The 12204-nt window shown below is 44.3% G+C and overlaps 1 protein-coding gene across 3 annotated transcripts in view; it reads left to right on the top strand.

The window, feature by feature from the left end:
• Positions 1-12204, top strand: part of LOC311532528 (S-adenosyl-L-methionine-dependent tRNA 4-demethylwyosine synthase TYW1-like) — a 119484-nt gene that overhangs the window by 144 nt on the left and 107136 nt on the right. For 2 of the 3 annotated variants that reach the window (XM_084651056.1, XM_084651054.1), the window contains exons 2-8: positions 935-1232; positions 3904-4046; positions 4859-4999; positions 5556-5657; positions 6384-6578; positions 8116-8397; positions 9717-9839. In XM_084651056.1, coding sequence (XP_084507182.1) covers positions 1199-1232; positions 3904-4046; positions 4859-4999; positions 5556-5657; positions 6384-6578; positions 8116-8397; positions 9717-9839 — 1020 coding nt within the window. In that variant the 5' untranslated portion in view covers positions 935-1198. Of the gene's footprint in view, positions 1-27; positions 606-934; positions 1233-3903; positions 4047-4858; positions 5000-5555; positions 5658-6383; positions 6579-8115; positions 8398-9716; positions 9840-12204 lie in introns of those variants that run through there. The other variant, XM_084651055.1, reaches the window with a different exon arrangement.

A 12204-nucleotide genomic window follows, 5' to 3' on the forward strand; every position in this document is an offset into this window, starting at 1 on the left:
GGGCCCAGTCTTCCCGGGGGCGGGAGGGCGCCGGGCCACGGCTCCCGGGCGCGGGGCTCTCACAGCGCCGCGGCACGCTGTGGTGGTGGTGGTGGGGGTCTGATCGTGCCTGCCCCGGCGCCCGGGAGAGGGGCGGTTTGAAAGCATTGCCCCGAGCCGGCCCCGCCGTGCACGGTTCCCCTGAGGCGCACCCGGGCCTGCCCCCAGCCCCCCGGACCTAGGGGGCAGGACGCGGCCTGTCAGGGAGTGTCATCCCGCCGTGGGCCCTCCGTGGCAGCGGGCCACCCCCTGAGCCACACACCAGACCCCAGCGGACCACACCGCCGTGAGGGTGCATTCATATGAGCGCATCGCACCGCGGTTGTGGCCGGAGCGCCGTCAACGGACAGGGTGCTGCGGAGGCGGCAGAGAGACCGGCCCCGCCGGAGGAGCTCACACCCAGTCAGCCCGCGCGCCCATCACCGTGTCGCCTTGGCCGCGTGCCTCCCTTCTCTGGGGCATGGATGCCAGTGGCTCCTGGGTGGGGTTCCTCGACAGCAGTGAAATGCTCCAGAGGGCCGGCTGGCGTGGGGGACGGTGTTCCCGTGATTGTGTCGGAGACGGGGGTGAGAGTGGCCTGGCTCTGTGTGTTTTTTTGTAGCACGGCGTGTTTCCCGGGCGGGCTGCGTTTCTGCCTGTCGCTCTGTGCTTCAGTGTGTTTCTGTGACTGTTCGTGGCATTCGGTTTCTATGCGACCGCGTGTGTGGGGTGTGTGTAGGATCCGCTGCTCTCCCCCCTCCCCGCCGTGATTGTCTTTACTGTATTATTTTAGTGTCCCTTTTCTTTAGCCCGGTGAAGTGGCACTGCCAATCTGATGGTTTGCGTATGAGAGATTGTTTTTCTATGACTGTAAATGTTTAGAGTGTTTGTGATCGCCTGTGCTTTTGTTTTCTAGGCATGAGGAAGAAAACACTGCCACACCAGCCCTGAGCTCTGTGTAGCTTTCTTTTCATGAGTAGCAATCTATGAAGTGAAGTGGGGAGGAAGGAGAAAAAAACCTCCCAGCATCCCTCTGCAAACAACATGGCTGCCCCCAGCCGTTCCTGTGGATTTCTCTGTCTCAGTTAAGTTTGTTACCTAAGACGTAGAAGAGTAGCTGCAAATTGCCACATCACGCTCTGGAATACTGAATTTTTGGCTGGTGTTTCAGGTCTTAACTATGCCAGCTGCTTGTGCTGATGCTCCTGCCATGGGTAAGTACTATTGTGTGGAGAGACCTGGTGAGATCGTTGTTACTAGTGCCCTGACAGAGGACATATCTCCTATTAAACTGAAATGATACTGATTTAGCCATCACACATCAGGAATAGCCTGTTATCCTGCTGCTCCCAGCAAGGTGGGAACGGGCTCGCTCACTTGCCGCTTTTAGTTCTGAGTGCGTCATACGCTCGGTTGCTTATTCTTTTAAAAGGGGGTCAAATTAGTGCCAAGCCTGGAAGGGGTGACCCCTGTGACCAATATCTTAAAACCTTAGGGCTGCTGGGACCACCCGAGTGCAGGCTGGCTTTACAGATAGAAATGAGTTTGGAACATGTCTCTGATGGAAACACCCAAAGTGAAATCTGTTAGTATCAGAGAAATGTAAGAAACAATAATATGAAGGTAACCCTGAATTATTGCTGCACCCTTCTCTGGTGGTGCCCCTGGGGGAAGCATCTCTGAACCAGCTAATAGCCTTGGCTTTTGGGTGTTAATTTCCAGCCAGGGTTTAAGGGTGTTAATTACAGGCAGCTGAGTGTATCTAAACTCCATAAAGGGAAGGTATGTGTGACTGGGAGCAGTGAGGAACGGGAGGGGTTATCTTTGGGGTTATGAGTTTTCTGCATGGGAGGAGGGTAATTAGAGATTTTGGCCAGATTGCTTTTAGGTGGGATTGAATTAGAAACTGTTGCAATAAAACCTTGACCCAGAGGATTATTTGGATTCAAAGCTGAGCGTCTAATAAACCTTTTTGTTTGAAGAGTTACCCTCTCTGGCCTTGCTTCAGTGGGTAAGCGACATTATCCCCATTTTACAAAGAGTGGGAATGAGAGCAGAGAGGTTGAGAAGGAGACTTGTTACAGATGAAATATCAAGCCACTGGTAGAGCAGGGAATAGTACCGAGGTCTCCAGACTTCTAGGAAAACATACTTTTTTTAGATATCCCTTTTACCAAAAAGGCATTTTTGTTCCAAGGAAGGCTAGGCTAAGCTTTTATTTGTCTGGCGCTCCTGGTTTGGTTGTGGACCTTGGAAACTAGTTTATTAACTGAGCTGATTCTAAAGGGCTTGTTTAGATTAGGGCAATTTGCAATTGTGTGATTACATCTGTGTAGTCACACTGGTGCAAATTTCCATCTAGACACGCTTTTTGGGTTTTTGCTGCTTCAAGAATATTGGAAAACATCTGTTGCTCACAGTGATTTTCACAAACATTTTCTGGTCTCCAGCATTGTCTGTACTACAACTCTGGCCTCTGACAGGCAGCTGCTTGTAGGGTTGGCTCTGGTTACAGACTGCTGTCTCAGTGGCTCCTCATTTCTTTCCTTTCAAGTAGCTCATTCTGATTGAAATGCTAGACAAGGCTGGTCAGCCGTGGAATTGGGGCAATGAATTAACAAGTGAGCTGACAATCAGTGTGAGAAGTCTTATGACTATTCCCAATGGAGGTTGCTGAGAAAACCAAATATTTTGCATTCAGTTTCCAAGAAACTTTCCTTTCCCTTACTTGCACTCTTTTGTTGGATAGCAGACCTGATCTCAGACTCCAGTACCTATTAGAGTCATGATGTTGGAGCCCAGTTAGGAGCATGAGAAGTAATAATGTGAATGCTCAATCCCTGCTCTTCAGAAAGAATTAATTTAATGAGTTAGTCTTATTTTGTTAGCTTATGATCTTTAAGCCTTTGAACATTTTGCACATAACCAGTAAAGACAGAGAATGGGGAAGTAGTACTGTTTACTACACTGTAACGTATATTGCTCTTAATGCTATACTTTAAAAGCTAATCCTGTTTTTAAATAAAAACCTTGTGGTTATGCGCCTTGTATAATGCTGATAAAGTATGTTCAGTTTAATCAAAATATTAAGCATGTCTTGATGCATAGTTTATTAAAACTTGTATAATTTGAGCAGTTTGTAATGGTTCTAATCCTGCACTGAGCTCTTTGAAGTCAGCAGAGCTCTATATAGGTGCAAGGTTTTGCACTCATTGGATTTGTTGCAAGACTGAGGCCAATGAGATGAAGTTTGGCTTTTGCATTAAGACTGTATTAATTCTTAAGAGTCTATAATGGCACAAGTATCAGAAGGATAGCCGTGTTAGTCTGTATCCACAAAAAAACGAGGAGTCCAGGGGTACCTTAAAGACTAACAGATTTATTTTGGGCATAAGCTTTGGTGGGTAAAAACCCCACTTCTTCAGTTTCATCTGCAGTGGTTTTTTAACCACGAAAGCTTATGCCCAAATAAATCTGTTAGCCTTTAAGGTGCCACTGGACTCCTCTTTTTTTTTTTATAATGGCATAGAACAAGTTTAAGACTAAGCGCACCAGAGCTATGTTGTTGAAACTTAGGATGTCATGTAACAGTTCAAGGCTTTGGCATGCATATGAGAATGTAGTTATGCTCGGTCTATGCAGCAGTATCTTACTGGGTGAAAGGCCAGCTAGTCCCTAATTCATTTATAATGGTTGTGTCCATAGTCAAAAGCCATTTCAATTTCTGCCTGTCATTGTGTGATCTGGAGACTGAGAATAGTTAAGGTCATGAGACTGGTAGATGCTGTGTGTGCGTGTGTTGCTTTTTTAAAATGGTTGATGAAGGAAACTACTGCTGCTTTTGCTGAGTTGGAAGAGGGCAGTCATGATTTATTCTCATTTTAGATGCATCAGGGGATACATGGAGCTTCTTCTACACTCATCTGATGTCCTTATGGCTAAACAGGTTTTACGTCTACTCTTGTGCAGCTTTTGGCATCGGTATTTGGATCTGCTTTCAGTTCATTACCACCAAAGCCAAAAAGCAGGTAACTGAGACTTCACAATTCTAGCATTTATAGTCTTTCAACTGGAAGTATCTCAGAGTGTTACAACAGTAATCCTTTGATTACTACTGAAATGTATCCCACTTTGATGTGGGAATGTGGCATTTCATTTCAGTGTAGTCCTAGGCCACGTGCAAGTCCTAACTTCTTAAAGTTTAAATGTGGCTTAGCATACTCGAAAATCATAGTACTTGAAGTGTGTTAGAAATATATCAAAAGTATACCTGCTGAATATTTTACTGCTTTGTAACCGACATGTGAATTGATCTCACATAATCGCTTCTGTTTGTTATGTGAAGATTTGACATTCTGGACGGGGCCAGCACTTTTTCAAATGTAGAATCCTATCTCTGCCAGCTGCTTACACCTGATGTTTTAGAATCAAGTCCTGTTCCCATTGAAGTTAATCATAAAAATTCCATGATTTCACTAGGAGCAGGAGTATGCCATTTAAGAGGGTAAAAACTCCCTAATAAAATATTCAGTTGTGTATGTGGGTGAAGTGTGTAGATATGTGGGATGGGAGGAAGGCATGTCTTCAGACACCTGCTGTGATCAAGTCATGCCCTATAGTCTGAGATAAGATTACAGAAACATGGCTTATTTAAATGAGAGGATGCTAGTTTGATTGTTTTTATGGGCCAGTTGTAACTCTAAAAATGATCACTGTTACATTTGCTAGCGCTCACCAACCTAATGCTGAAGATCTGACCAGGTGGTTTGCATTTTATGTGAAAACTAGCTTAAGATGAGTTTGAAAGGGGTAAGATTGGGATACTACAATTGTTTTGTAGGATGAAAAATCCACCCAGAAGCTAACTCCATCTAAAGTAACAAAAGATGTGCTAATAAATGGATATACAATGCCAAAGACGAAGGAGGTTTATGTTGCTGGGGTGAAGGTTTTCTATGGCTCTCAAACTGGCACTGCTAAGGTAAAAGTAACTTTATTCTACTTGGACAAAGTTAATTCAAAATGTTATTGAAGTGTAACTTTGGCTTGCAAACAGTGCATTGTGCAAGAACCTGAAAGTGAAATTGACTAGGTTTTTGTTGTCCAATACAATGAAAAAAGTGAAGAGGAAATTAGTTTTTAAATAATTATTCATCTCGAAAAATCTAAGGGTTATTACGTGAACCCTTTAAAATATACTCTATTAATCTGTTGGTGTCACTTTAAACTCCTCTTGTGTGGAGAGATTCTGCTTTATAATGTTTCTCTGACAAAGACAAAAACTGATTAAAGTTGAGTGATTTTTGTGTGTCTGTAGAAATACTCACTTTTTCCAAAACCAAATGCACTTCACTTTTAAAAAAAGAAAATGTGTGTTTTATAGTTGTCTTTGTTCTATTTCTGTCCGTGATAGCCATATGAAATATCAGCTTCTTGTTAAAAGGTTTGTGAGTTTCTAACACCCTCTCTTGAATTTGTTTGGCTCTTCCTTCTGTTGGATTATTGCAGATAAAGCCTTTCCATGTCTCTCTCTCCAGGGATTTGCAACAATTCTTGCTGAAGCTATTCTCTCCCTTAATTTGCCTGCAGAAATCATTAACATGAGAAACTATGATCCAGATGATTGTCTAGCCGAAGAGGTTAGTATTTTTCTTTCTTCCCCTTCCTAGAGAGGTAAAGTATATAAATGTAACAATTCCCTGGGTCTGTTGAGAGGTCTTATCTCTTCTGCATCTCCCTGCAGACCTCCCCCAGTTCTCTGCAAATCCCATAAGATTTGTGTTGAAGAGTGCATCTTTGGGGTAAATGGGAACCTTCAGTGCTGGGCTTCTTACAGCCTAAAACACCACCTTGAAGTAATTTAATATTAGCCCTTATTTGACATCAACTTGCTATTTCTTTTCTAAGAGAAGGTAGAATGATAGTCTGTCTAGAACACAGACCTATGATCCTGGGAGATCTGAGTTCTTTTCTTGGTTCTGCTGCAAGCTTTCTCAGTAAGATAGAGATATTTCTCAAGTCCTTGCCTCAGTGTCCTGTCTGGGAGTAGTAATAGTTCTTCCCTACTTCACTGGGGTGTTGAGATTTATTTAGTTAATGTTCATAAAGTTCCTTTAGATCTTTGAATGGAAATGCTGTATGGGGCAAAATGTTTATTAATACAGTTTCCCAATTTATTGAATCCATGGTTTATACAAAGTGAATTTACCAGCTTCATGCCTAGGGTTTTCTGCCCTAGACTTCATACCTAGACTTCTAAAAAGACAATAACATTCTCTTCCTGACGCTCTAATATTAAAGTTGTTTTAGAAAATGCACTGATCATCCCTTTAAAATATTCTTTTCCTCTGCTATGCTGTCTTCAGGCAATCAGCAAAAATATTTGTGTGTTTCTGGTTGCTACCTACACTGATGGACAGCCAACTGAAAATGCAGCATGGTTCTGCAAATGGTTAGAAGAGGCTGTGAATGACTTTAGGTTTGGCAAAACCTATCTGAAAGGCATGAGATACGCTGTGTTTGGCTTGGGAAATTCATTATATGTGGACCACTACAACACGGTGAGTTTCTCTGGATTTTCTTTTTGTTTTCTGATCCTGAAGAATTGCTAAGCATCTTCGGTGTCTGCAGACATCAGTGAGACTGATAGTGTTCTTCACCGCTCAGGTTAGGCAGTTAGTGTTCTGGAGATTCCTTGCTTTTAAGAGGAAGTTGGAAAATTAGATGTTTAAAGAATGCAGTATTTAAGGCCAGATCCAACTCCCCTTCAAGTGCAGCACCCATTCAAAGTGAAGAGGAATGATTCCTATTGGTACTATGTTAACCTCTGGATTGTTTTCCCCAGGATGGCAATTCAGACACTTGTAAAACTATATAGTAACTCTGATCCCCAGCCTTTGTAATATTTACAGAATACATTTTGTAAATCTCTCATTGTGAAATGAATTTCCAGGCTTTTAAAACCAGTAATTAGTAGATAAAGCTGTTATATTTGTTTTGTCAGAGGCTGTTCTGTATGTTTTTTAAAGAGCAAAATAAACCACTGACTTATTGCCTCTTTCCCTTTTTTAAAGTACTCCTTTCTCTGCATTTCATTTACTATACTGGATCATGTACATCTTGATATTCGCCAACTATGTGATAGTCTGATGGTGTTTAACCTTATGAACTGACTGAGATGATCTAAATCAGAAAGAGAAAAAATATGTAGTTTATCAGACTAATGTACTTGTACGGTGCTTGATGGCCTGATGGCAACACCTGGTATTCTACATACATAGGTTTAGTTATTACTAGCAAATGCTGTGAAATAAAAAACTATCCCCTAAAACACATCTATTATAGAATTCTAGAAATACAGGGCTGGAATGAACCTCAAGAAGTCATCAAATCCAGCGTCCTGTGCTGAAGCAGGACCAGGTAAACTTAGACCATCTCTGACAAGTGTTTGTCCAACCTGTTTTTAAAATCCTCTAGTGATGGAGATTCCACAACCTTCTTTGGAAACGTCTTCCAGAGCTTAACTATGCTTAGAGTTAGAAAGTTTTTCCTAATGTCTAACCTAAATCTTCCTTGCTGCAGATTAAGCCCTTTACTACTTCTCCGACCTCAAGTGGACACGGAGAACACAGTCCTCTTTAGGACAGCCCTGAACAGATTTGACGACTGTTATCGGGTCCCTTCTCAGCCTTCTTTGCTTAAGACTAAACATGCCCAGGTTTTTTTAACCTTTCCTCACAGGTCAGGTTTTCTAAACCTTTTATCATTTTTGTTGCTCTCCTCTGGACTCTCTCCAGTTTGTTCACATCTTTCCTACAGTTTAGCACCCTGAATTGGACAGACGCAGTGGTGATATCAATACTGTTTTACTGATGAAGAAACTATGAGGTATAGAGCTAAGGTTTAAGTTCATACTCTGCATCTAACAGAGCTGGTATTAGAGCGCAGAAATCCCTTGTTCCCAATCACTTAGTCAGCCTGCTATGGCCGTGCATCTAGCCACATCTTTCTAAATTCCTGTCCAATTTGTTTTCTGAATTACTGTCTCTGTGAGTTCCTGGGCCTTGTTAATGGGCTTTTTTCCCTCTCCTGTCCTAGGTTGGAAAAAACATTGATAAATGGCTGTGGATGCTCAGTGCTAGTCGTGTCATGACTCGTGCGGAGGGGGACTGTAATGTAGCCAAAAGCAAGCATGGCAGCATCGAGGCTGACTTCGACGCTTGGAAGGCCAGGTTCCTTGCTAGGCTCCAGGCACTTTGCAAAGGGGAGAAGAAGCCCTGTAGCGGGAACTGTAAGAAAGGCAAGTGCAAATCCAAAGGGAAGCAGAGCAAGGAGGGATCAGATCATGAACAAAGGGTGTCGGAGCAGGAGAACACTGAGGTAGGTCCAAAAATCACAGGGCATTACTTCTGTGACAAGTCTCTCTTAGCTGGGTTGGTTTAAGGAAATCTGTGGGCTCTCTTGGAGTGGTATTGGACTCCTCCCTTTGCTTCCCCAGCTCTAAGGGCTTGGATCCACTATGTGACCTATTCCCTCACACCTGTCCCTTGCTTCTGTGCCTTGGGGAGGGTACAAGTAGAGGGCCAGAAAAGAAATAGAACTGAAGCTTGTGTGTGTGAAGGGGAGTTAGAGGGAATGGTACGGGGAAGTTTCCCTTTAAATGGGAGCAAGGATGTGCCAGAGCCAACATAAAGGGGAGCCATGTTGATTTCTCAGAGGGGTCTTACGTTATCTCCACCGCCGGGGTGAAGCTTCTTCTTTACTGTGCCATAGGAGCAGTTAACAGCGCCACTAGCATTTCAGTCTGTCTCTGGTCAGGTGGGCTGCTTTGATCCAGGGTCTCTTTTCAGCTGCAGATTGGCAGCATTGTCTGAGGCAGCTCTGTCTCTTCCTCTGAATACTTACACGTCTAACTGCTTGTCTCTCTCCCACAGTGTTTGTGTTAATAACAGGTTTTGCTTAGGGGATCATCTCTCTTGCTCTGTAGAAAGTGAAAGCAACAGCTGCTGATGCTGAGACACTTGAATCATCTATCTCGAGCAAAGGGCATCATTTCTAGTGCACTGTAGACCTTACCAGAAGACAGTTGCTCTTCTCCCTGGATGGGTTTGAAGGTGCAAGGCTGCCTCTTCCTTAGGCTACCACGAGAGGAATAGGCTTTGTTAATATTGATACAGGACAGCTGCTGTGCCTGGCTCTTTACGGGGGAGTAAGACAAGCCCCCTGCCCTGAGGAGTTTACAATTTGAACAGCAGTTCCCTTCCTGTCTTGTTCACTGTGATATTGATCACTCTGGTGTGGCTTTTCAAAGGAGCCTAAGGGAATGAGGTGCCTAAATCCCATGGGAGTTGGGTGCCTTTGTCCTAACCTCTGATTTAAACTGCCAATGACATGGTGGCAAATGGACGGATCAGGAAAGAGAGAGAGTGGAATGAATCTGGAAGCCAGATTTCCCAGGAGAGTGAGGGTCAAATGCTTTGTGTACTCTTAAATTAATTGAAAAAAACAATTCATCAGGCTTTTTATTGCTACAGCTGGGAGTTGTGTGCCTTGTATAGGTCAAATGTCCCATCGTTAACCCTTCCAGAAGTCTTTGCCGCATGTTGTGTAATTGAATCAGCAGGCTCGAATAGGCAGGGGTTTATATTTAATATAGTACGCAAGCTTCTAAAATTCCTTCTGCAATCTTTATTGCATAGGTGGAGGATTTATTTGAAACCACTAGCGAGGAGGAGTCGGGCGCTGAGGAAGATGGAAGCCGTAACTCTGTCATTGACGTTGAAGATCTGGGCAAAATTATGGGTCACATGAAGAAGGCCAAGGTACTGCTATTAGAGCAAGCTCAGTACTTGGAGTTTCCTTATCACCAAGGTGGCGAGCTGATTAAAATAGTACTGCCCCTGGCTTGTAGCTATATAGGTAAATTATAAACTAAGCAGTAAACTCAGTTGGCTATCACCTAAGGACACAACAAAAATGTGACTTAAAATATTTGGAGGTAGGTTGGGAAGTGCTCTTTTCCCCCTTCAAAAGATTTAGCAATAGTCTTATTTTAAAGTTACGGGAGTGTAATAAAGGGCACTGACGCCTGGAAAAATGTGGATTGAAAAGTGCACAGAGTACAGCTCTTGGTAGCATAGATGTTTCGTTTTTAAAATTTCCCTCCAGTTGGGGGTGAACAATATGATTTGTTTAGTGTCACCCATGATGCCATGGTACAATGGATAAAACTCCATTTTAGGTGGACAAGCAGATGACGATGACGTGCCTTTATAGCAGAGGTGGGCAAACTACGGCCCGTGGGACCATCCTGCCTGGTCCATGAACTCCTGGCCAGGAAGCTCGCCCTTGGCCCCTCCCCCGCTGTTCCCCCTTCCCCGCAGCTACGCCGCTGCGCGGGCAGCGGGGCTGCGAGCTCCTGCCGCTCTGAGCAGCATGGTGAGGGGGTGGCGGCAGGGGGACGCGTGCGGTGGTGCAGGGGTTGGGTAAGGGGTCCCTGGGGGCAGTCAGGGGACAGGGAGTGGTTGGATGGGGTAGAGGTTCTGGGGCGGTCAGGGGGTGGGGGCCAGGCTGTTGAGGGGGGCACAGCCTTCCCTACCCAGCCCTCCATACAGTTGCGCAACCCTGATGTGGGCCTTGCGCCAAAAAGTTTGCCCACCCCTGCTTTATAGAGACTGTGGCATGACACTATCTTCAGTCATGTTAGACAGCTGAATGCTTTGGGTAACAGGGAGGCTTTCCCCTGTAAGGGCCAGTCAGCCTTGTTCAGTTAGTCCCACCCTGCTACACCTGCGCTGGGTGTTTGATTTAAGAAGAGGAGCTCCATGTGGAAGCAGGCCAGAATCCCGTGGCTAAGGAGGAGAACAGGTGAGCTACCTGAGGAGGAAAGTCCAGCAGTTGAGTGCTGGCTGGGGTGGGAGCGGATGGGTTGCTCCTAAAGAGGGAAAAAGCTGAGTGTGAGCTAGGAATTGGCTGTGGCCTGCCAGGGTCCCTTTGAAGGAGGGTAGACCTGACCTGGATGGTTGGGGTGATTGGATCCGGAGGTGAGATAGTGAGACAGGCCATTGCTGCTGGAAGCCCGCCGTAAAGAAGACTTTCTTTTGTTTTGGTGTTGCATTGGACTTAGACTAAGGGACTCTGTTACCCTGGAAGGGATTGAATGTTTAAAGTGGCTTGGCTGCAGGGCCATGTCACCTCTCTGGCAAGAGTAGGCTGAAGAGTGTTAAGGGGAAACTCAGGCGCAAGTGCTGCAACACCTGGTCTTGCAACAAGGGGACACTCTGCGACAGTGAGCTGTGTTCATGTTGTCACAAGAGTGCTTGCTAGCATGAAGTTTTGGTTCAATTGTCTTTCCTGACTAAAGGAGAAAGTTGGAGAGTCTTTCAGGAATTTAAGAGAGCAGGAATTAGCTCTTTGCACTGGGACTGTCACTTGCTATATATTTGACCTATTTGTAGAGTAACGCAGCTCTGACTTGGTTGATGCCTCTAGGGGTGATTGCAGCATAAATGTCTAATAAAAAAGAAGAAAAATAAAGGTTTGAAATGCAATGGGGCTAGGATAGGGCCCAAAGTTTCTCTCTTTGGAAATACGGGTGCATGCACAAATATTGACTCTACTTTGGGTTCGTAGAGGAAAAAGTGGTGTTCCTGAACGATGAATGGGAAGTGTCCTCAGAAGTTATTGGACAGAAGTTATTTTTGCCAAGTGCAAAGATGAGTTTTCTACTACAGAACTAGGCCTACTATTTTATGTTGGTTTTATTAAATGCTCTCAGTAGCTAAGTGTGTTTTTTAAGAAAAAAAAAAAAAAGACCCACAAAAAAACCCACAAACACACCACCAAAAACAAACAAGCAAACCTCCTGCCTCTGCCACATGCTCATTATTCCTGTTATATAGTGCATATCTGTTTGGATTTATCTAGTAAGGCATCCGAGGCAATAACTGTAAAGTTTCAGTTGCGTGTGCAATGAAAATAATTGGTGTGCACATTTCTTTGTAGTCCATAACAGTAACGGCAGTTACCAGTTAGTTCTAAGAGACAGTTGCAGATAAATCTGGCAGGCCTGATCTTTTATTGCCTCAACACCCAAAACTCTAATTGATTTCAGTGGGAAACATGGGAGTGCAAGGAATGCAGAATGAAGCTGTCTGAGGATACTTCATCTCTTTTCTCAAGGGGAAA

The sequence above is a fragment of the Lepidochelys olivacea genome, assembly GCF_965140295.1.
Source record: "Lepidochelys olivacea isolate rLepOli2 genome assembly, chromosome: 17".
Classification (NCBI taxonomy): domain Eukaryota; kingdom Metazoa; phylum Chordata; order Testudines; family Cheloniidae; genus Lepidochelys; species Lepidochelys olivacea.